General features: G+C 43.5%; 1 protein-coding gene across 1 annotated transcript in view; it reads left to right on the top strand.

Moving 5' to 3' along the window:
- The window catches only part of LOC126176187 (glycine receptor subunit alpha-3-like), a 701,283-nt gene that overhangs the window by 591,918 nt on the left and 84,010 nt on the right, over positions 1–25,355 (top strand). Inside the window, exon 9 of the mRNA XM_049923329.1 lies at positions 3,299–3,367. Coding sequence (XP_049779286.1) covers positions 3,299–3,367 — 69 coding nt within the window. The remainder of the gene's footprint in view (positions 1–3,298; positions 3,368–25,355) is intronic.

The raw sequence follows: 25,355 nt of genomic DNA, 5'->3' as shown, positions 1-25,355 counted from the left end.
CCTCAACACATAATAGGGTGTACTAAAAGCTTATATGAGGACACCTACTTAGTCTCAATTTATCAGATTACAGTGGCACAAATATAGTTATTAATGAGAAAGTAAGACAAGGGTATGTATAATTACCCAAGCTTTTTAACATTTTTGGACGATGTCTTACAGAGATGGAAAGAGTAGGTACCACCTGGTATTATGTTACAAAGGACCACTCTGAATATGCTAGCACACGCTGAAGACGTAGCCGTTATGCGAAACACAGAACGTAATTTTCAAAGAGCTATTTATGTAATACTTAAGGTTAGTGAAGGATTTACCTTCAAAATACCTGCTTCAAAATCAGTAACCATTTCATCCCAGGGCAAACAACCAATGGCTTGGATGACAGAATCTTAAAAGAGGCTTAACTTTTTAGTTATTTAGTCTGTAATACCTCGTACGCTTACGATAGAGATATAAAGAATGTCGAAGATGCCAACAATGCGCGGAACCATTAGAACAACACTGAAAACATCGCCGATGAAAACACGGCAGAAGCTGTGCCAGCTATTTTATGTGACAGTGAAACGTGGATATTAAGGCAGAAAGACGGTAGTCATAAACAAGCCATAAAAATTAAATGCCGTAGAACACAATTGAAGCACACACGCCTAGATAAATTGAGACACCAGAATATAAAATCGGTTAGAAATATGTTCAATACGGGGAAAATTACACGTTTATAGCAGGAAATGAGAAGAGCATTCAGAAACAATGGACAATGTAGGGATTCAGAAGAAATCGCTGAAACGATGACGATGATTATGATGGTAATATTTATTGATGATGGATTATGGTTCAAATGGCTCTGAGCACTATGAGACTTAACATCTGAGGTCATCAGGCCCATAGACTTAGAACTACTTAAACCTGACTAACCTAAGGACATCACACACATCCATGCCCGAGGAAGGATTCGAACCTGCGACCGCAGCAGCAGCGCGGCTCCGGACTGAAGCGCCTGGAACCACTCGGCCACAGCGGCCGGCATAATGGATTATGATGACCTTGTCGGGCTGCTATCACCATATGTGGGCGCATGAGAAAATACACCGGTCAGGAATGTGTGTATTATAGAGAATTAATAGATAACTCTCTTCGAGCAATTTTATCACTGCTTGCTCCGTGTTGGATTACGTCACAGCCCTGAAGGTTTAGTGAAACCCACAACACTGAGAGTGGAGTACGTTTCTACCTGTTTACCCTGAGGGCCCAAAGAAACTGCTATAGGCATGTGTATTCAAATACAGAGATATGTAAACAGGCAGAATACGACGCTGCGGTCGGCAACGCCTATATAACACAGCAAGTGTCTGACGCAGTTGTTAGATCGGGTACTGCTCTTACACTGGCAGGTTATCAAGGTGGTGTTATAGTCGGCGCATGAGGGACGGAACACAGCATCTCCGAGGTAGTGATAAAGCGGGGAATTTCCCATACGTCCATTTCACGAGTGTCCGGTGAAAATCAGGAATCCGGTAGAACATCAAATCTCCAACATTGCTGTGGCCGGAAAAGGATCCTACAAGAACGGGACCAACGACGACTGAAGGGAATCGTCCAACGTGACATAAGTGCAATCCTTCCCCCTAATTACTGCAGATTTAAATGCTGGGCAATCAAATAGTGTCAGCGTGTGAACCATTCAAAGAACCATCATCCATATGGAATTTCGGAGGCGAAGGCGCCTCTTGTTACCCGTGATGACTGCACAACGCAAAGCTTTACGCCTCGCCACGGCCCGTCAACATCGGACTGTTGATGACTGGTAACATGTTGCCTGATCGGACGAGCCTCGTTTCAAATTGTATCGAGCGGATGTACGTGTACGAGCACGGTGAAAACCTCATCAATCCATGGACCCTGCATGTCAATATGGGACGGTTAAAGCTGGTGGAGGCTGTGTAATGGTGTGGGGCGTGTGCAGCTAGAGTGATATGGGACCTTCGATACGTATAGAAACACCTCTGACAGCTGAAACGTACGTAAGCATCCTGTCCGATCAACTTCATCCATTCATGTCCATTGTGCATTCGGTTCAGGCGCTCAGTCCGGAACCCCGCGACTGCTACGGTCGCAGGTTCGAATCCTGCCTCGGGCATGGATGTGTGTGATGTCCTTTGGATAGTTAGGTTTAAGTAGTTCTAAGTTCTAGGGGACTGATGACCACAGATGTTGAGTCCCATAGTGCTCAGAACCATTTGAACCATTTTTGAACCATTGTGCATTCCGACTGAGTTGGGAAATTCCAGCAGGACCATGCGACACCCCATACATCCAGAATTGCTACAGAGCTACTCCCGGAACACTCTTCTTAGTTTAAACGCTTCTGCTGGCCACTAGACTACCCAGACATTATTGAGCATATCTGGGATACCTTGCAGCGTGCTTTTTAGAAGAGATATCCACTCCTCCACCCCCAACTCTTACGGATGTATGGACAGCCTTGCTGGACTCATGGTGTCAGTTCCCTCCAGTAATTCTTCAGACATTAGTCGAGTCCTAGCGCCGTTGTGTTTCGCCACTTCTGCGTGCTCGCGGGGGCCCTATACGATATTAGGCAGGTGTTTCAGTATATCTTCAGTAGAGATTCATAGTTATTTAAAAATTAATGATACCACACGGGAAATTAATTTTCCCGATCTTCCAGCCCAGTCAAGAAGTTAAATATTTACGAGTTTTCAGAAGAGTGCTCCTTAGTCATTATCAAATGATGACTTCCATTTGCTTGCTGCTTCTGTCTTTATATAGCGGTGTTACCATGTAAAAGCATTGAAAATATTACCATATTTGGCAATGGACAAGGCTCCTGTGACATCACAGCCCTGCGATCACATGCGACAATAGCACTGCATTATAAGAGAAGAATCTGCAAGCTTCAGGCAGTCATCTCTTACCAATGTCACAGGAGAACGCTTCATAATGTGAACATCTGATCACTCGACGTAGCTGGAAGTTCGAGAAAATGTTAGTGATTTATATCGCCAGTATACCATGTATTCGTACACAAGTCGATAAAGTCTACATTTTTTGAGGGGGACACTCCTGCTGTTTGCTGATATGATCCATTGTGACGGAGAATGCACCATTCTTTCTATTCGATCCTGTGATTACAGAAATTTGACCCTCTGCATATTTGTTGAGAGGCTTTAAGTGTGGTTCAGTCTCCTGTTGAGTAGTGCTGGGGTACACTGATGTTTTGCAGCCGGCGGTCGTGTGTGTGGTCCAGCTCCGCTAGAGCAGTGCTCTCGGCATGTTGTAGGCATCCAGAGCGGGCTGCCGCAGGTCAGCTACGTGAAGGCCATCGACGTCTGGATGGGCACCTGCACCGGTGAGTGGCCGAGGCAGCGCTGCCGCGCCCCCGTGGCGCTCTTCTGCACGCCTCCTCATGCTTGCACCAGCCTACACCAGTACCACTACGGGACGCCACAGTCAAGGTCGTAGTTGCACATGCCATGCACTGCACAGCCCAGCCTCGCACCGGGCAGGCTGATGAGATATAGCGGTATTTCTCCTATATTCTGGTCAATGATGTTACTGTGTAGAGGTAAAATGTATTGGCTGCCTTGGGTAACTTGTACGTTACTTTTTATAAATTTAAAGTTTTCGTCAATCGATAATATTCAGATGGGCAAGTACTTTGAATACTCACTTCTTTCTTTTCTGAGAAGTAAAAGCAATTCCTTAAGGAAAACGTGTCTCTGAAAAAATCTTGCGGTATTTGTAACACTGTCTTATTAAAACAAAGTTTCCACAGATTTTCAACACATTTCACATTTAAACACATTTCACACAGATCCTATTGGGAAATATCTTATGCAGTCGGGGGATGATCTGAAACGGAAGGTGAAAAGCAACGTGTGCAATTGTCTCTGCTGTAATATGACGCCACAGATAAGAAAGCGCTGCGTCAGTACATTCACCACCCGTTCACCCCTTCCACACTGCTGGTGGTACTGCAGTGCTATAGCTGTTACAATTAGCATGATGGTGTGACGATTATGGGCTGTACGTCCAATCAAAAAGAGCAATGTTAATATTCCTAACCGATGTAACTCACTTTAAAATAATTCTCATTTATTGTTCCATCTCAGTTGTACGTTTGTAATTAGATTACATGTTTCGATCACTCAAGATCATCTTGAGATCTAAAACAAAGTAAATGTTAATATTTACAAACGAATATTTTTTAGAATAAGTAGAAAAGAAAATAATTGTAAATATATGTAAAATTTACCTAAGAAGTTGCACCCGAACCCGTTTTATTTACTCAATACCACATATCAGATACTGTGTTTCACAGTTGCTCAAATGGCTCTAAGCTCTATGGGACTTAACATCTGAGGTCATCAGTCCCCTAGACTTAGAACTACTTAAACCTAACTAACCTAAGGATAAAACACACATCCATGCGCGAGGCAGGATTCGAACCTGCGACCGTAGCAGCAGCGCGGTTCCGGACTGAAGCGCTTAGAACTGCTTGCCCACAGCGGCCGGCTTTCACAGTTGCAGTCAATATTTTAAATTGGTATATGTTGGAGTTAAAAACATATAATCTAAACGGCATAGGATAGTAAAATTATAAAATGTGGCGAGGGGAGTTGTAAACATGCAAAGAAGGCAATCCGGGGGGAGAGGAACAGATAATAGATGGGATGCTACGGCTTTAAAAACAGAGGGCCATCTACTAAAATTGCAAAAAGTCTATTACGTAACAAACCTGCACAATGCCACATGGACATGCTGCCAATCAACTCCCATATACAGTGCGAGTTGCCCAAGACACACAGATCGCCATTTGGTACTGACGTGCTCTAAAGTAAATGACTGCCTGCCATTGTTCTGTTGCACTTGTTATTACCACGATTGTCATAATATCTAGGAACGCAGGTTTTCTCGGTAAATTTACGATAGTGAAGTCTTCCCGGGTTACCAGCTGAGTCAAATCGACATTCTCCGCCAACGTTTCGACATGTTTACCACTCGTCATCTTCAGGCGTGTCTTGCTCTTGTCCAGTTCATATCTTTTCAGTCTCTGTCTCGTCTGCAGCGGCTGGACCAACCGCACAGTTCTGGAAGGGGTGTTGCTGCTGTTGGTAGGGCAGCGCGGCCGGTGGTGTGGGTGGGGGCGTGTTGGAGGGTCCTGGGGTCACGTCCTGGTGCTGTCCGTCTATTCTACCCTCTGTCTGTTCTACATGTAGCCTCAGCTGCCTGCGCGACGCCAGGACCCTGAAAAGCCAGGACCATCCAGAACGCCGGATCTGCCCCCCCCCCCCCCCCCTCCAGAGCCACGACAAACCACCGTCCGCGATTGGCTCTAGCACCATTCACGACACCCCATGTGGAGTCACTAGATTGGCCTAACCGTTGCAGAGTAGGCAGATGAGCCTACAGTCCAGCGTCTATAAAGACACGAACCGGATATGAAACTGGCACTTCGCATGAAGATGACAATTAGGAAACTTTTAGAAATTCTGCAGAACGACGCCTTGACTCGGCTGACAACCCGAAAAGACTTCGTCATTGAAATATGCCGAGAAAGCCTGCATTCCCACATAGCTTACCTATATGGAATGCTACAGGAACTTCGAATGAAGAAGGCCTGTTTGCGTAGGCCACTAGTTTTCTGACTGAGTTCTCGGAACGAAGACATGATGCCTCTGTTTCCTCACACGACGCGTATTTTACAGCGTGCTATTTCGACACTGGTGCTGGAGCACATAAGCATCACAAGGTTTTAACTCGATAAAATCGGAAGAACTCTCCTCGCCTGCCGTCTGCGACTGCCAATCAGTCTCTTGCCCTGCACGTGGGATTGAAGTATGTGGTAACTCTGCGCTTCCAATTAAATCCGCAAGTGCAAAGCTACCTTGAAACAACGCATTAAGTTTCGCCGACTTCTGATGGCACGCATGCAAAGTATCGACACCAAGGATTCGAGGACCATGATCGTTTCGACAGGAAAAGAGTTGGACGAGGCGACAAAGTCCGTGCTGTGAAAAGGATTAAAGATTTCACCTAAACGGGGGATCACCAGCAGCGTCGAGCATGTCATTCAGTGGCTTCCCTCCGAGACCGACGAAGAGGCGAGTAGGGTGACTTGCGGGGTTCTTGACAATCCAAAAATGCTGAAAACAGACATCTCCATGGCAGAACGGAGGGCGATACACGACCTCCACGTAGGCGAAGATACAGTCGCCCTAGCAGCTAACAAAGGAAATGTGACGGTGCAGCTACGATGGGTTGACTACTGGTAGAAGATTGAGATGCTGTTACACAACCCAACTTAGTAGCCAGTAGAAAAGATCCTACACCTGCTGTGGCTAGGAAGAGCATCTCACTCCTAAACAACTCAAGAATTGATAAGGATGTCGTCAGAGGTCTCTGTCCCAGAGCACTTATATCACCATGGCTGTATGGCCTCCCAGGGATACAGAAGAAGGTAGTTTCACTACGTCGAACAGTGGACACGATAAATTCACCAACATATGAAATAGCGAAACACGTGACGCGGTTACTAAAGCCTCTCGTGGGTCGTTGCAAACACCATGCCAGAAACTCAACTTAGTTTGTGAAGGTGCTTTGGGGGGACACAACTGGATAATGGTGATCTCCTAGTCAGTTTCGATGTCACGTCTCTCTTCACTTGAGTACCGTTAGAGGACTCCTTTACACTGCTAGGCAGCCACTTTTACGAAGACATTGTGGACCTGTTCCGCCACACGCTCACTACCATCTACTCCAGTTTGCTGGATAGTTCTACCAGTAGTTGGACGGAGTCGCTACGGGCTCCCCTCCTGCGCCAGGCACTGCAAATCTATGTATGGAACATTTTGAAAAACAACTCTCAGAACCACGCGTCTGAAATTAAAGGCCTCCTACCGACTCGTGGAAGACACACATGTGGTGTGGCCACATGGCGTCGAAAACTTGCATGAATTTCTTGAGCACCTTAACAGTGTACACGACAATACAAAGCTCACCATGGAGGTAAGAGAAAACACATGCCTGCCATTCCTCTGTATCATGGTAAGGAAGAAAACTGATGGCACGCTGGGACATTCTGTCTATAGAAAGCCGGCCGGAGTGGCCGAGCGGTTAAAGGCTCTACAGTCTGGAACCGCACGACCGCTACGGTCGCAGGTTCGAATCCTGCCTCGGCCGTGGATGTGTGTGATGTCCGTAGGTTAGTTAGGTTTAAGTAGTTCTAAGTTCTAGGGGACTTATGACCACAGCAGTTGAGTCCCATAGTGCTCAGAGCCATTTGAACCATTTTTTGTCTATAGAAAAACAAGACACACACACGAACCTGTATCTAAATAGCCAATAATTGCCACCATCCAGCAAATCTTTCCTCACCACACTGTCGCACAGAGCATGAGAAATATGCTACAAGGGGAGTCTACCCACCGAGTTCCAGGATCGCAGAGAAACCTTTCGCAAGAGCTGCTACTCGGAGACACAAATAAGACGCTCTCCAGCCGAGCACGAAGTGGACAGAAGACGATGCAAAGGAAGACATATGGCTACTGGAATTCGTTTCCGCTCATCGTATAAAATCAAAAATATGCTTGGCTAGATGGAAGACAAACTACAGTTAAGGACATCTGGAGTCTTCAAAGTTGCGAATGTAGCAAGCAATATATCGGTCAGACGCAACGATGTATTTCACAGCTCCACTCAGAACACGTGAGGAGCTTTAGTCTCGGCCAGACGGAGAAATTTGCTGTGGCAGACCACAGCCTCAATGGACCTATTCTTTCTGAAGAAGATAATTTTATAAATATCGAAACCTAGGACAAGGGCTAAATAAACATTGCTTGTAACTGGTTGGCTAACTTTTTTTAATCTCTTTAGGCATTTTCTTCTTTGTTTGGATGTTTTGAATGATAGCTTATAATAGTGTAGCAAGTATATTTCCTGAACATCTCAAAACTATGTTTTCCATTGTCTTTCCTGATATTTGAATATATAAAATTAGTAGTACCATTGATTTCCATTTCACATGTAAACTTGATTTTACTGTGAATGTCACTGAACTTAGAGATCATTAACAACATCATCGTTAAATCTGACCAACAAAAGTGTATCGTTATCACATCTATAGCAAGCTTCTCCATCTTTTCTGTTAAACTGCGATTTTCAATGAAAAACTTGTTTTCATCTACATCTACATCCACATTTATACTCCGCAAGCCACTTAACGGTAGTTGATAAAATATCAGCCAGCAGACCAGAATTGGAGATCCCCATGCCTCAAGTTAGTGGTCTAGACATCGTTGCTTGCCTCATACGACGTAAGCTGCGGTTGGTTGTACTGCTCCGTAAACAGGAGACTCACTTGACGAGTCCATATTATTCCGTTTATATGGTACGTTACCTAATTTTGTCACTTCTGTTGTAGAATTTGGGTTATTTATTCATCTTGTAATTAGTGATTTTTGCATATTTTATTTTATTTTCTTAACACTGAACGGTATCTGAAAACTATACTTTAAGAACAAATATAAATTTTAATTACGACTGATTGCTGATCTCTTTCCCTTTTCTGAAATGTACTACAGTTTCCATGCATAGCTGTACCGATGGAATCTAAGTTCTTTAACTAGAAATAGTGTTAGACCCACTAGTGACTACTTACATCATGAAGGAAGAGTAGGTGACTCTCCTAGCTAAGCTTGTACCATGGTTTCGACGCAACAACCTCCTATTTAACTTGATTATGTTCGTGACACCTTTATGTTGACAATATATTTCCGCTGTCAATATGCAGTTATTATTTTCCCGCAGTTAAGCATGATTCAGTAGGTAGAGTTTATATTAATTTCAGTCAGCTGATATGCAGGAAAATTTACGGTAGGCACGTCGATTTCGATAACGATGTGTCGGTTATTTTTGGAAATAAAAGCAAACGAATACAATGCTCTACTCTGTTATAGTCTGGGAAGTATTCTTAGTTGTTACTGGATGTATTAAACATTAAGATGAGGGCTATTCCTTTGAGATATTTGATTTCCCATACCATTAAATACTTACGGAAACCTTGATTCAGTATTAGACTGAGTTGACAAAGATCACTGCTTTCAGAACATAGACCTAAATCACTTCAGATTATTTAGAAAGGTTCCACAGCAGCATCAGCGATAAGAAGCTAAACTGTATCTATCAATTCTGAGTCGGGCAGAGGAGGAAAACTACGGATCAATCAACATTATCATTCCTATGTGATGTATTTGGTAATAGAATACGTCGAAAATCACCGTAACAGTGTATTCATGTCCACAATTTTTTTTCACCATTAGCGTATATGGTTCCTATTTTTTATCGATAATACCACGCTTAACTGATTAATGTGTGATGTAAAATAATGTTAATTTTTATGAAGTGTATGTATTGTTCCACGAAAATATCGTTCCAGGAACATAACCCAGACTTTTGTGGTCGTTATAAAATGCCATTCGTTAATGACCCAAAACCGCAAGAGATTGAAGTCTTTTTCATGGTGAAATGTTTATAATACTTTATTGCTATTTTAAACGTTCATAAGAGACGGTTTGCGGTTACGTCTAGTCTAAGCTAATAACTATAAATGTACAAACCTCACACCCATCGCACGAGATAGCTTCCAATACAGACAGTGCTGGCTAAAATATGGCTTCTCTAGTCAGCTTAAGGTTTCTAAGAATCCTTCCACGACGCTGTGTGAACATTCCTATTGAAAGTGTTTCGTACACTACCGACACACGGTCGCGGACGGGGCGCTGAACTACACCGGCCCGCCGGGCGCAATTCTTGGATGAGTCTGCTATAGATTATGCCTATCTACAAATAAAGTTTGCAAGTACAATAAATACTTTTTAAATGCGCCACTATTTGTAATGATTTCACCTGTATACAATCCGCAGATCTCAATATCTTAATTTATTGCGTAATGTATTGAGATTAAGCACTATATAGTCTGAAACTATTTTATTTCTGCATGATATTTTGTTATGTGACTGTTTCTTCCAAAATTAATCGTGTTACTAATATACAGATCAAAAGAAGTTTTGCCTCACCCCGGTTCCCAGAACTCCTGAAAATAGACGTTGACTGTCGATATTGTATCACAGACACAGTCCTCCTGACTGTTCAGAGATGTCACTAAACTCGCCCAAAGATGTAAACAACCATGCATGAAGAGACCCTATTACACGATGGGGTCTGACAGCCGATAAGTTCCAGTCGTTCCACCAGGAAGGACGTACACGGCCCGTGTTATCTGTAGATCAACCATGCCTAGACGGTCAATAACGCGATTCTATCGCGTCCTCATTGTTACCATATTCCAGGAATGGCTTTCAACAAGGGCAGTGTCCAGGCGACTCGGAGTGAATCGAAGCGATGTTGTTCGGACATGGAGGAGATACAGAGAGACAGGAACTGTCGATGACATGCCTCGCTCAGGCCGCCCAAGGGATACTAGTGCAGTGGTTCAAATGGTTCAAATGGCTCTGAGCACTATGCGACTTAACTTCTGAGGTCATCAGGCGCCTAGAACTTAGAACTAATTAAACCTAACTAACCTAACGACATCACACACATCCATGCCCGAGGCAGGATTCGAACCTGTGACCGTAGCGGTCGCTCGGCTCCAGTGACCGTTACATCACGGATTATAGCTCGGAGGAACCCAGACAGCAACTCCACCATGCTGAATAAAGCTTTTGGTGAAGCCACAGGACGTCGTGTTACGACTCAAACGGGTGGCAGTTGGCTGTATGATGGGGAAGATCACTCCCGACCTCCACAGCGAGGTCCATCTTTGCAACCAAGACACCATGCAGCGCGGTACAAATGGGCTAACTACATGCCGAATGGACCGCTCAGGATTGGCATCCCGTTCTCTTCGCCGATGAGTGTCGCATGTGCCTTCAACCTGACAATCGTCGGAGACGGAGGCAAGCTTGTCAGGCTGAACGCCTTAGACGCACTGTCCAGCGAGTGCAGCAAGGTGGAGGTTCCCTGCTGTTTTGTGGTGGCATTATGTGGGGCTGACGTACGCCGCTGGTGCTCAAGGAAGGCGCCATAACGACTGTGCGATACACGAATGTCATCCTCCGACCGATAGTGCAGCCATGTCGGCAGCATATTGGCGAGGCATTCGTCTCCATGGACGACAATTCACGTCCTCATCGATCACATCTTGCGAATGACTCCTTCAGGATAACGACATTTTTCGACTAGTGTAGTTAGCATGTCCTACAAACATTAACCCTATCGAATATACCTGGGATAGATTCCGAAGGGTTGCTTATGGACGAAATGACCCACCAGCCACTCTGAGGGATCTACGCCGAATCACGGTTGAGGAATAGATCAATCTGGTGCAACCGTTCCTTGATGAACTTGTGGATAATATGCCAAGTCGAATACAAGCATGCATCAGTGCAACAGAACGTGCTACTGGGTATTAGAGGTACCAGTGTGTACAGCAATCAGGACCACCACCTCTGAATGTCTCGCTTTATGTCGATACAACACGAAATGTATGGTTTTCGTGAGCAATAAAAAGGGAGGAAATTATGTTTATGTTGACCTCTATTCCAATTTTCTGTACAGGTTCCGGAACAGTCGGAACCGAGGTGATGAAAATCAGAATATAAAGACCCATCAGATAGGAATAATAAATCAGCACCGAGAAATCAAAACAATTTCAGTACCAGTGGTTTTTTTTAGTTCATTACAGTGATTTACGTTTTTTAAATGGAACTGCATCGCTTATGTAAATACTGAGCCACTTGGAAGCACATTACTATGAACTGCCAAGACTCGGGCGAGCAGCGGGATCATATAGCTGGACGAGGGGACCACCCCCAGGGAAATCCTCAGAGGATCGTGCCACTCTGTTGAACAGACGTTCCTTTGGGATGCCGTATATGGACGATAGGTATTCCACAGGCAGCACAGACACAATCTCCTGTGGTGTAACGCCTCCAGCAGTCACTGTTTTCACTACTTGGATGTGGAGAGAGGAGTAATATATTGTGAACAAAAGGTATAAAACAGGGTTTATTTGGAATGAATCGGATGGCTTGGATAATATCTAGAAAACCTAACGAGAGCTCACAGTTAGAAACATCTTCGTAAGTACCGAGTGCCGCCGAACGTTGTTTTCACAACAATTGAACGTAACGCAATACAGGATCGGCCAAATTTGGTTTCGTAAATAAAGTGCAAATTAATGGAAGAAACCTAGATCCCACTTCATGGTTACAGAAAGAGTTAGAAAGAGAGTGTGATGGTTTTTTTCAGCATGAGATAGTAGGAAGAGCGTCATTTATTAACTGCCTAAAGCAAAACCCTGGGAAAGTTGCCAGTATTTTTAAGAAATCTTTTAACCGTTCTGCACTCAGACTATCCAATACAAATCAACCTGAACAAAGTAAACAATTCAGAAATAAAAATATGAGTCTTCTTTTATAAGAATCAGTTGGTACAAAACCACTCCAACTCTAGAATTGTTCACTACCAGCAGCCTCCACCATCAGACTACTTCTCCAGTGGTCTTTATCGTCACCAGGGAACACCTCTGAGTGGAAAACCTGAGGGATTTAGAATGATTTTCGGCTGACTTGAACTTAGCTGCATGTGTAGGTCATTGGTACACAGAGTGGGTGATTCTGCAGCTGCTTCAGCCTCCTTATCCAGACTGATGTGGTGAGACTGAGGCGGTAGAATAACATGATCCTTTGGGGCATAAATGTCATTTCCGTAGAATTCCATTAACTTCAAGGTTCACTCCAAAGACATACTTTCAGATTCGTTAGATTCAAAAATGACTCTGAGCACTATGCGACTTAACGTCTGAGGTCATCAGTCCCCTAGAACTTAGAACTACTTAAACCTAACTAACCTAAGCACATCACACACATCCATGCCCGAGGTAGGATTCGAACCTGCGTCCGTAGTGGTTGTTCGGTTCCAGACTGAAGCGCCTAGAACCGCTCGGCCACATCGGCCGGCTATATTCGTTAGATCAACGTCCTTTTCGACTCCAGCCGCACATGCAACACATTCTTTTCTCTGTCAGTAATATCGTGACAATCATGGCATAACTTCACAAATGTAATTCTTTCATTTTGATACATGATTATTAGTGTCCTGCTCCAGTCAGATGTGACACTTTTTCAATTTAGAACTGTATTGGTTGTCATATTGTTTGCGAGTCACTTAAAGTAACATATGGAGGTAATACGATTCTTGATTCATTTACTTTTCATTGAATTCCTAATTCAGTATTTTGGATGGTATCTCATTAATTTATCTGAGATAACAGGGCGGTTGTTGTTGTTGTGGTCTTCAGTCCTGAGACTGGTTTGATGCAGCTCTCCATGGTACTCTATCCTGTGCAAGCTTCTTCATCTCCCAGTACCTACTGCAACCTACATCCTTCTGAATCTGCTTAGTGTATTCATCTCTCGGTCTCCCCCTACGATTTTTACACTCCACGCTGCCCTCCAATACTAAATTGGTGATCCCTTGATGCCTCAGAACATGTCCTACCAACCGATCCCTTCTTCTGGTCAAGTTATGCCACAAACTTCTCTTCTCCCCAATCCTATTCAATACTTCCTCATTAGTTACGTGATCTACCCATCTAATCTTCAGCATTCTTCTGTAGCACCACATTTCAAAAGCTTCTATTATCTTCTTGTCCAAACTAGTTACCGTCCATGTTTCACTTCCATACATGGCTACACTCCATACAAATACTTTCAGAAATGACTTCCTTACACTTAAATCTATACTCGATGTTAACAAATTTCTCTTCCTCAGAAACGCTTTCCTTGCCATTGCCAGTCTACATTTTATATCCTCTCTACTTCGACCATCATCAGTTATTATGCTCCCCAAATAGCAAAACTCCTTTACTACTTTAAGTGTCTCATTTTCTAATCTAATTCCCTCAGCATCACCCGACTTAATTCGACTACATTCCATTATCCTCGTTTTGCTTTTGTTGATGTTCATCTTATATCCTCCCTTCAAGACACCATCCATTCCGTTCAACTGCTCTTCCAAATCCTTTGCTGTCTCTGAGAGAATTACAATGTCATCGGTGAACCTCAAAGTTTTTATTTCTTCTCCATGGATTTTAATACCTACTCCAAATTTTTCTTTTGTTTCCTTTACTGCTTGCTCAATATACAGATTGAATAACATCGGGGAGAGGCTACAACCCTGTCTTACTCCCTTCCCAACCACTGCTTCCCTTTCATGTCCCTCGACTCTTATAACTGCCATCTGGTTTCTGTACAAATTGTAAATAGCCTTTCGCTCCCTGTATTGTACCCCTGCCACCTTTAGAATTTGAGATAGAGTATTCAAGTCAACATTGTCAAAAGCTTTCTCTAAGTCTACAAATGCTAGGAACGTAGGTTTGCCTTTCCTTAATCTTTCTTCTAAGATTAGTCGTAAGGTCAGTATTGCCTCACGTGTTCCAGTATTTCTACGGAATCCAAACTGATCTTCCCCGAGGTCGGCTTCTACTAGTTTTTCCATTCGTCTGTAAAGAATTCGTGTTAGTACTTTGCAGCTGTGGCTTATTTAGCTGATTGTCCGGTAATTTTCACATCTGTCAACACCTCCTTTCTTTGGGATTGGAATTATTATATTCTTCTTGAAGTCTGAGGGTATTTCGCCTGTTTCATACATAACAGGGCCAATAGCACATATTTAGACTCCTCGACCTACGACGACTTGCAATATTAATGTGGATAGCATTTAGTAACAATCTAGTCAAATGTGACGTTTCCATCCACCCCGATAGCTGAGTGGTCAGGCTGACGGATTGCCGTCCTACGGGCCGGGTTCGATTCCCGGCTGGGTCGGAGATTCTCTCCGCTCAGGGGCTGGGTGTTGTGTTGTTTTCATCATCATTTCCTCCCCATCCGGCGCGCAGGTCACCCAATGTGGCGTCGAATGTAATAAGACCTGCAACAAGGCGGCCGGACCTGCCCCGCAAGGAGCTTCCCGGCCAATGACGCCAAACGCTCATTTCCATTTTGTGACGTTTCCGTCTCAATAACATTCACGACTGATGTGGCGACTATCTCATATAATAATTACATGCGTATTTGATACCATTTGACCAGTCTTGTATTCTAGGCTGTGAATGTGCCCATAATTTTACAAGCCCCTCCACCAGTGGATGGTCGTGAAACGAAAATTCTAAGTGACGGTTTTTTTTGTAAAGATCCTCGCAGTTTTATACAAACGATGACAATTACGGAACATATTCTGTCCCATTCCACATCAGTGTCCGATTAGCCATATTATACATGGTTTTTTGCTGGGATCAGAGTAAATGTGGGTCACCTGTGCTAATTACATAATCTAAGAATGACACGTGTAAAATTCCAAGGCGGACACTCAGTTGAAAAGTTAAGGTGGCCGACTATATTACAGAATCTGACGTCAAATTTCAAGCCAGTCACCCATGTCAGTGAAGATGTCAGAATCCAAGATGGCGATCCATGGTGACTGACATTGTTATTTCAGTGCAGCCTGCAACGATACTACTCCAAGGCAGTAGTCATACTTTTAACAGCACAACAGTTGCCACCCCCATCATTAATCCGCTAGTCATCAGACGATTTCGGCATTTACACTCTATAGGACATACTGAAAGGATGAATATCTTGTAGCACCAATAGAGGTCCGCTACTTATAGACAGAAGGAAAAAGGCTTGAAATTTATTCGCATTTGTGAATATGAACCATTTTCTGCTATATAGTGGAATGACTTGAACCCAAGTTTCCCAATTAACGCGAGCGGTTACCTTAACCGCTTTGCCTCTCAGAGCATGCGTCATGAATATACCCAAACTTCCAAATGTCGTCGTTCATGTGTCATACCTGTAGTCGTACATCCCATTAATGATGTTCCCGTTCAGGGGAGACACTAATTTGCACATCACAGACCCGGTATCGACCGACAAATGCAAAATTGCACTGCCGGTGTTGCGAAGAAGCACGATGCAGCGTTACTACGGACACGCATGCAATTCAGAAGCAACATGGCATCGTATTTCTTCACAAGACGGGCACTGCAATTTGGTATTCGAAAAAAAAGTGGCTCGCACAGTCTAATGTAAGTATTAACCCTTTCCCCTCTCTCAGTGATTATTACTAATTACTGAGTATGTGTGCAGGATGGCAACTATTGAACTATTTGAAATGAAATCATCCTAACTTCTGAACGGTTTGTATTACGACGTTCAGGCTGCACGGCTGGCCGCGGAACCTGAAGGGAATTAGTATGCCCATGTATGGTTTGGTTGAGCAACGAAGCACACATTCATATGGATGGGTTCGTCAATAATCATAATTGACGCATTTCGGGGCTGAGAATCCGCATTTCGCGATCGTTCAGTCACGGAATAATCAGTGCGATATTCATTGATAGCACGGTGGCTACCGAACGGTACATGAAGGTTTTGGAAGTAGGTTTCGTCCTCATTATTCGGAGAGATCGTGACTTCGACAAGATATGGTTCATGCAAGACGGAGCACGCACCATCGAAGCAGAAGAGTGTTTGATGTCCTGGAGGAGCACTTTGAGGATCGCATTCGGTGTCTGTGGTACCCAGAGGCCACTGGCATCGACCACGATTGGCCACAATATTCTCCGGTTAGGAACACATGCAATTCTTTTTTGGGGGCTAAATTAAAGACAAAGTGTACAATAATAACCCCAGCACCATTGCTGGGCTGAAAACAACCATTAGGAGGTCACCGACAGTGGCGATGTTCGGACACTTCAGAGGGTCATGTAGAATTTCGCTATTCGTCTGCACCATATGATCTCCAATGATGGAAGGCATATCGAATATGTTACAACTTACATCGGAATATCAATAGTGACTTTTACATGTTAAATATAGTGTGTGCACGCAGTAGTTTGTAACTAACTTACGTTTTTCACATGGTTCAGTAACTGTCACCCGGTATGGGTATCCATGGTTTTCATTTATTTTTTCTACCTGGGCACTGTAACACCCGAAGCACTTGTGCGTTAATCATCTCGGCATTCCACAAGATAACCTCACACAGCGGCTGATATATAAGAGCAGGATACACAGTTACGACTCCGAGTTTCGACGCCGGGGTGGCCGAGCGGTTCTAGGCACTACAGTCTGGAACCGTGCGTCCGCTACGGTAGCAGGTTCGAATCTTGCCTCGGGCATGGATGTGTGTGATGTCCTTAGGTTACTTAGGTTTAAGTAGTTCTAAGTTCTAGGTGACTGATGACCCAGAAGTTAAGTCCCATAGTGCTCAGAGCCATTTGAACCATTTGAACCCAGTATCCACCGGTTATCAACGCATTGGCATCACATTTTGCACCTAATAGATTTAGCCAGATATCAAGTCAGCATGCAATTTTTTTTCCAGGCTGAGTTTCCACTCTCACCAACGTCTGCACCAGAGGTGGGTCGTTCGCAAACGAATAGGCCCAAAGGAGCAGTTTAGGAAAGTCAACGAAATGGCTGAGGAGCGACTTCTAAGGAACGGTAGTACACCGTCACTTCGATTGTGACTCGTGTCATTCCTGGGAATGGTCGTTCACATTTCACTATGGCCGCGGTCGGACTTGTTTCCGGGAATGATCGTGGAGAGTTGACTTCCGCTAGTCTCACTCCCACCTTGGTCAAGTTCGTCAATCTAGACCCTCTTTTCCTCATACCTGCTTCGGTCTCACTCGGCTGGTTTCGATCGTTTTCCTGTAGTCATTCGTTCCAATTCAACTTTTTCTTATGGTTAGACGACTTATGCATAAGTATGTAATTTATACATATTTTTTAGACAACAAAAGGAAAAATCTGCTTCTCAGTTCAATGTTTTGACCAATTGTATAAAACATATTTATCACTAGCCAAGATGTCTTTTTCTTTGCCCGAGCAAAGGGGCAGTGATTCCTTTTTTATTCATAGATGATGTTCTATTTGCTTCATTTAACAAGTTTTTAAAGTTAATTTTAATATTTTTTTAAAAATTATAGTGTAAGGCAGTTTATATGAAACTTGCGATTTTAGCATTTATTCCAAAAATACAACCTGATGTGAAGTCTAGTATTTTTCAGTATTTTTCTGTCTTCCTCCTTGTGGTGAACCCCAGTTTGATTGCTTCGCGCAAAGAAAAGTGATTTGGGCATGATGATATCTGCTCAGTGAAAAGATGGAGAAGCTGTGTCTTCCCTACGAAAATAGTAGAATGGCATTAAATCGTATTTACGTATTATACCTAAAAATATGTTTCGCAAGTAGGTACTCAACGAAATAATTTGTTACTTTCAGCTTCATGGGACTAATGGAAAATGGAAAACAAACACCATGAATTAGTCGCCCCTGCACAGGGGAAATTTTATTGGCACTTTCTTGAGGACGTATACAACACACGATCACACACATAGAGTGTTACACACGTTAGTACGGCAACAGAGCGTGCACAATGTCAGCGCCAGTACTGTGTATACGCTCCGTTTGCAGCAATGCAGGCTGTAGATCTCCCTTGGAGGATGTAGTCTTGTGGAATTGCCTGCCATGCAGTTTACACCTGGTGCCTCAGTTGTGCCAGAGTTCGTGCCCGACGTGCAAACAGCGCGTGATGACGTTTCATCTGGTCACAAATATGCTCCATTGGGGACAGATCCAGATATCGTGCTGTCCATGGTAGTTGACGTACACCTTCAAGATCACGTTGGGTGGCGCAGGAGACATGTGGACGAGCACTGTTCTGTTGGAAAACCACATCACCTTGCCGGTCTATGAACAATACAATGATGGGTTGGATGATGGTTTAAATCAGGATGTTCCAACCGAGCTCCAGGGAGCTGGAGCGCTCCGGAGCGCTCACAGCGGGAGCTCGGAGCCCGCATGGAGGGGGAAAGCGAACTCACTGCCCCCTGGCCGCATGCAGCCGCAACTGACGCAATAATCCGTGTTCAATGACAGCTATGACTAGCCGCGGGAGCCCTGTACCTCTATTGGAGGATACCTTTCTGTTCATTGATAGGGGTGGTCGTATGCAGTGTCTTGTATGCCATAAAGTATTTAATTCTGCGAAGAGGTAAAATATACAACGACATTATACACGTCTTCAAGTAGCGCACTACGATCAGGTAGAAGGCGTTGCACGCAGAGAACTGGTAGCCAGGCTTAAGAACGACATACCAGGAGACCTAAGTCTAAAAACGGTTTCGTAATACGGAGGGTATCAAAACGTGCAACATAGTTCGTGATCTGTAATGCGTTTATAATTTTCAGGCGAATGAGAGTGGAGAAAACACTACTGAATGTGCAATTCGAGTAAGCTACAGGGTCGCTCACATCACTGCGAGGTCGCTGCAGGAAAAAGGCGGAGAGCTTTGTTGCATTTTCGCTAGCGCTTGACGAAAGCACCGACGTATCGGACTGCTCAGCTTGCAGTCTTTGTGCGTGGTGTCGACATGGAGCTGCAAGTAAATGATGAACTCTTGGATGTGGTACAATTCGATTACAGCGCGACAGGACGTGACATTTTTAAAGCTGTTTGTGAATCAGTGGACAATATCAATTTGCCGTGGGATAAGCTCCATTCAGTAGCGAGAGACGGTGCACCACAAATGATCGGGCGTCACCCAGGTTTTGCTTCTCGTTTGAAAAATAAACTCGGGGACGAACTCGGGAAAGACATTTTGACTCTTCATTGTTTTATTCACCAAGAGGCACTGTGTGCTGAAACAGTAGAGCCTGGTGGCGTAATGAAAGATGTCGTGAAGTGTGTGAATTCTGTGTGGCGTCAAAGTATGAATCATCGCCAATTCAAAGGATTCCTGAAAGATATGGAAGCAGAGTATGGGGATATACCTTACCACAGTACAGTTCGTTAGCTGAGTCGGGGAAAAGTTCTTGATGTTTTCTTTGCCATTTGTGAGGGAGTATCCCTTTTTCTCAAAAGGAAAGGCACAGAAATTCGTTGTCTGGAAGGTATAAAATGGATATCAGACCTGGCGTTCCTAGCTGACATAACTATGCATCTCAGTAATTTAAATCTGTCATTGCAGGGCAAAGGGCAGCTAATCGTTGACATGCACGACCAGATCAAAGCGTTCATGGAAAAGTTACGTTTATTTGAGAGGCAGATGAGTAATGGACATTTAACGTTCTTCAATCGTCTTGCTTCTTTAAAACTACCTGAAGGTACTACTTTCGGCGATTACCAAGCAAAGTTAAGGCAGCTCATCACGTCGTTTGAAACACGATTCCGAGACCTCACTAGTTTGGAAATGGAACTTAAGGTGTTCAGCACTCCTTTTTCAGTTTCCCCCGATGACGTGTCATCGTCACTTCAATTGGAGATTATTGATTTGCAAAATTCAACTTTGTTGAAAGAGAGGTACTGCAACACGTTGAATTTGTCACGATGGTATCGTACATTACAGAAAAAACCATTTCCCAAGCTTCACAACAATGCCGCTCAGATCATGTGCATGTTTTGATCTATGTATTGTTGTGAGCTGCTTTTCTCAGCAATGAAGAGTAAAAAGTAAGGAACAATCGTTTCTTCAGGATGCAACAATGAAGGCCATCCTCAGCATTAACGCTGCCAACACTTTGACGCCTGGTATTTCCGATCTTGTAATGAAAAGAAACTGTCAAGCTAGAGAGGCCCAATAAATGTAGTATGCAATTTCTTGTAAAACAGTTGTTTCTTATTTATTTCGTGAACATCGTATATATTCTGGTGTAGCAAGTCACCACGTCTTAGCAGCTAAGAGTATGAGGTTGACGACCTTGTAAGACGCAGCTAGCACATCAGAACGCTTGCCTTGCCGCCTGCCCCAGCCAGCCGTTCCACGTGCCGGCGTGCCGGCCCACTTGAATGGCCACAGCGAGCGACACGGCTCCCTGGAGCAGGGAGCGCTCCGCGGCTCACGACGGAGCCGACGAGCTGGAACAGCCTAGTTTAAATGTACCGTGCACTGTTCAATGTTCCCTCGACGATCACCAGAGGAGTACGGCTGTCGTAAGATATTGCTCCCCACACCATGACGACGACTGTTGGACCTTTGCGCCTCTGTCGTATTCACTCCTAATCTCGGCGCTCAGCCGCGCAAGGTAGCCGTGCGGTCTGAGGCGCCTAGCCACCGTTCGCGTGGTTCACCCCGTTTGGAAGTTCGAGTCCTCCCTCGGGCATGGATGTGTGTTCTCCTTAACGTAAGTTACTTTAGTTACACTACTCAGTGTGTAAGCCTAAGGACCGATGTCCTCAGCAGTATGGTCCCATAAGAACTTATCACAAATTTCCAAATTTAGCGCCCGCCTGCAAGACGCTGCACATGCTTACGACCATCATTGGCACCAAGACAGAGGTGACAGTTCTCCATTCGTCCTTCCATAAACTTCAACTGCGATACGACTGGAGGTGTGCTCAACGATGTTGGGGCTTGAGCGGAAGACGCCGTAATGGTACGCGGGGCGGTAGCCCTGCTTCATGGAGACGTTTGTGAGTGGTTCTCGCTGATACCCCTTGAGCAGCGGTCTCTCTAAGTTCTTGTGAAGTGACGCTGCGGTTCGGTACGGCACTTAGTAGGGTGCGACGGTCTTGGCGTGCATCTGTGCTGTCCAGACCCAGGTCAACGACCACGTGCACCTTCTGCCGACCACTGGCGACAACATCGCTGCACTGTGGAGACATCACACCCATATGGTGCGAAATTCTGCGGTACGTCCACCCGGCCTCCCACAGGATCACTATACGCCCTATACTTCAATAATTGATGGTTGATCCGATGTGTGACCTACACTTGAGAACCATTTGAACTGATGACTGGTCAAAAACTGATTATCTTTTCGACAGTAAAGATCCTCAAAACAGTGATGTGTATTATGTCGAAAAGTTTTTTTGAAAAAATATTCTTCTTCATTGGGAAGGTTTCGACAATCACCGAACACATTTATGTAGTTTCCCCCATTGCTAGTAACAAGCTTCTAATTTTGGTACGTAATTTCTCGGCTCCCCTGTCTGAGTTCGTGATTTTTCCATATAAATCTTCGCTCTTGAGACCTGAGTTTTTTCTGGAAGAAACAAAACGTTTCTTCTTGTGATAATGCTCTTACGTAATTTTTTTATAGATTTTCGATACAGAATTTATACAAAAATATCTGTCTGTTGTCAAAACATACTTTCTACACTTGGCTTCATTTTATGGACTGAAATAACTAATTAAGGAATATTCTCTATGGCAATAAATAGCAAAATCATTCAATAATTACTATGCAATATATCAATAATAATATTCAGTTAGACAGTGGAATATAACGAGCCCACTACATTCATGTATTCTGGTGGTCACGATATGCTGCACACTGCTTCACTGACTTGCTAATGTTGCAATAGTGATACCTAATAGCTGCCAGCACTTTAGTATGATGGAAATATAGAAAATTCAAAAATGTGTACCTCACGTTTCCATTGAGAAAAAATACTTGTGTTGCAGCTAAGAAGAAGTAAAATTTAATGTAAACAACTGTAGTCACAAGATCTGAAATGTTTAACTTTCCACATAGATAGTATGGCAATTTTATCTGTAGTTAATTTACACATCCGCATATTGTCAAAGATAGCTACTAATGTTGACTTAACATTTGAAAGTTTACTTTTATTCATTTTAGCTGGTAAAGCAGACATGAGTGTAAATTATTTTCTGTAAATGAATGGAAAACTAAGACAATGTACTTGCTATGATTATGAGATTGACTTTTAAGTGAATGACGGCAGTGGTGGTCCACTCTATTTTATGAACGGACTCCATAATCCGTACTTCCGTTCAACCTGTTCTGGCCCCTGTCTACGTGTCTTGCGTTCACTGGCTCTTCACGTCATCTAACTAATGTGATAACACACTAAGAGCGCATTCAGTTATGGATGAAATCACTAAATTTACCACGCACATATAATAATCGTGTGCATTTGATACCTTCTGTAAATGTATCTACAGTCCATGAAGCAAACCCAAATATACAAAAAAAGGAAGGCTAACAAAAACAAATGGATTGCTCCGAAAAGGAACGACCACTGGTGAACCAATTGCCAAAGATGAAGGAGTTTGCCTGTCTCTAGCCTGCACCACACATCGAGCCACAGCTAAATGTTTCAGAGAGGTAATGATCACCACTATTTATCCAGTCACCACAAGTCATCAGAATGTGTAAATACAGGCAGAGCACCAGATAGCGTCTGCTGAGTAACAATAGAAATCTAAAATGTTCCACATGCTGCTAAAGTGTACTTTTTTGAGATGGAGTGGGACCGTGTATATTGCGTGAAGATATATACGCTGAGAGTCTGATAATAGAGTTTGAACCCTCTCATTTTTATCCAGACTTCTACGTTTATAGCAACGATTTTTCCGTCATCGACAAGTATAGAGCTCCAATAGAAAAGATAATATCCGGAGATTCAATGCAGTGCATTTATTCACATAATTCAAGTGTTGTGAACTTACATTGTCTATTAATTGCATTATGGCCTGAAATAAGAAATCTGAGTTGTTAAAACTGTATATAAAGGCGCTATTTGATGATGTGAGCTAGTTAAGCAAACATAGCGTACATGGGGAGTTAGATCAAGGTATAAGCTCATGTGTTTCTTCAGTACTGACGTCTACTTCTAGTACTTATATAGATATTCTCATGACCTACATTTATATTTGGAATGTTGCTCCTATTGCTTTGAATTCATTGCGGGGTACGTTTCAGGCATAAAAAGAAGCCAAAAAATGGTTCAAATAGCTCTGGGCATTATGGGACTTAACTTCTGAGGACTTCAGTCCCCTAGAACTTAGAACCACTTAAACCTAACTAACCTAAGGACATTACATACATCCATGCCAGAGGCAGGATTCGAACCAGCGACCGTAGCGGTCGCGCGGTTCCAAACTGGAGCGCCTAGAACCGCTCGGCCACCCCGGCCAGCTGAAAAGGAGCAGTTATATCGAAAATATTGCGGTGGGGTCGATGTGGAAAAAAGTAATTACAATAATTTAAATACGTGGATTTACTCAAAAATGGTTCAAATGACTCTGAGCACCTAGGTCATCAGTCCCCTAGAACTTAGAAATACGTAAACCTAACAAACCTAAGGACATCACACACATCCATGCCCGAGGGAGAATTCTAACCTGTGACCGTTGCGGTAGCACGGTTCCAGACCATAGCGCCTAGAAACCGCTCGGCCACTACGGCTGGCTACGTGAATTTACTCTCCAATATTTAAAATTTACAAGACTGTATAATAATAATGTATGAAAATTGTATCAAGAAATATACAATAATAAATAATATTTTTACAGATTGCAAACGTTTTAGACCAACTTAAATTTTTACCGTGAGACTTAATAGTAAATTTGTTAGAGAGGGGGACTTACCAATTTATACATGCCTTAATGCATACACTGGACACCAAGTTACAATATAAATGCAAGAGGACACCACTTATAGATAAATTAACACATTCAATAATAAATGACTGTCTCTCCCTATACTGACTTCCTTTGTACCAAATATCAAGATGTTGAATAAAGCAAATAAAAACATTTTTTTAATTGTGCATTGATGATAGGGAGTTACATAGAAAAAAAATTTAATTTTTACTGACAATAGCAGGTCAAGGATGTACATGGTGTCAAACCTAAACATTTCACTGCCAATATCTCTGGAACCACAATAGATATTGACAAGCGCCTTTCATGGCTATGAATGTGCGGCAGAGGTTCTCGGAAGTTAATGCTATGAGCCATACTAAACCGTGTGCAAAATTTGGTTTTAATTGACACGTGATATAACTCCATACTCAGTCAATAACATGAGAAATTACAATAATAGTAGGTTTGGTTACATCGAAATAGGTCAATTACATCCCGAGATGCCAGAACGCGAAGTTGATGCATGAAATAACCGAAACGTGCAGCTGTTCCACTTCCCTCGTTGCTAGCGAGATCCGCAAGTCACTAACCGCGATGTGATTGACGTACTGCGATGTGACAAAAGCTGTACTTACACATTGTTATGTACACTGTTACGTGGCCTGGGAAACATACAGATGTTAATTTACCCACAATAGAAACAAGGAACCGTGTAATCGTACGTGCCTTATTGAACTTTTAGACAGTACTACAATGGAGTGGACATGTTGCCGCTCCTTCGGCAAGGTCCGAGCAGGCACACGGGGGGAGGAGTTTATTAGTTATCGGGAGCTCCAACGTTAGGTGGGTGATGGAGCCCCTTAGGGAAATA

This window comes from Schistocerca cancellata, chromosome 3 (genome assembly GCF_023864275.1).
Source record: "Schistocerca cancellata isolate TAMUIC-IGC-003103 chromosome 3, iqSchCanc2.1, whole genome shotgun sequence".
In the NCBI taxonomy this organism is placed as follows: Eukaryota; Metazoa; Arthropoda; class Insecta; order Orthoptera; family Acrididae; genus Schistocerca; species Schistocerca cancellata.
This window is presented reverse-complemented; position numbering and strand designations above follow the sequence as displayed.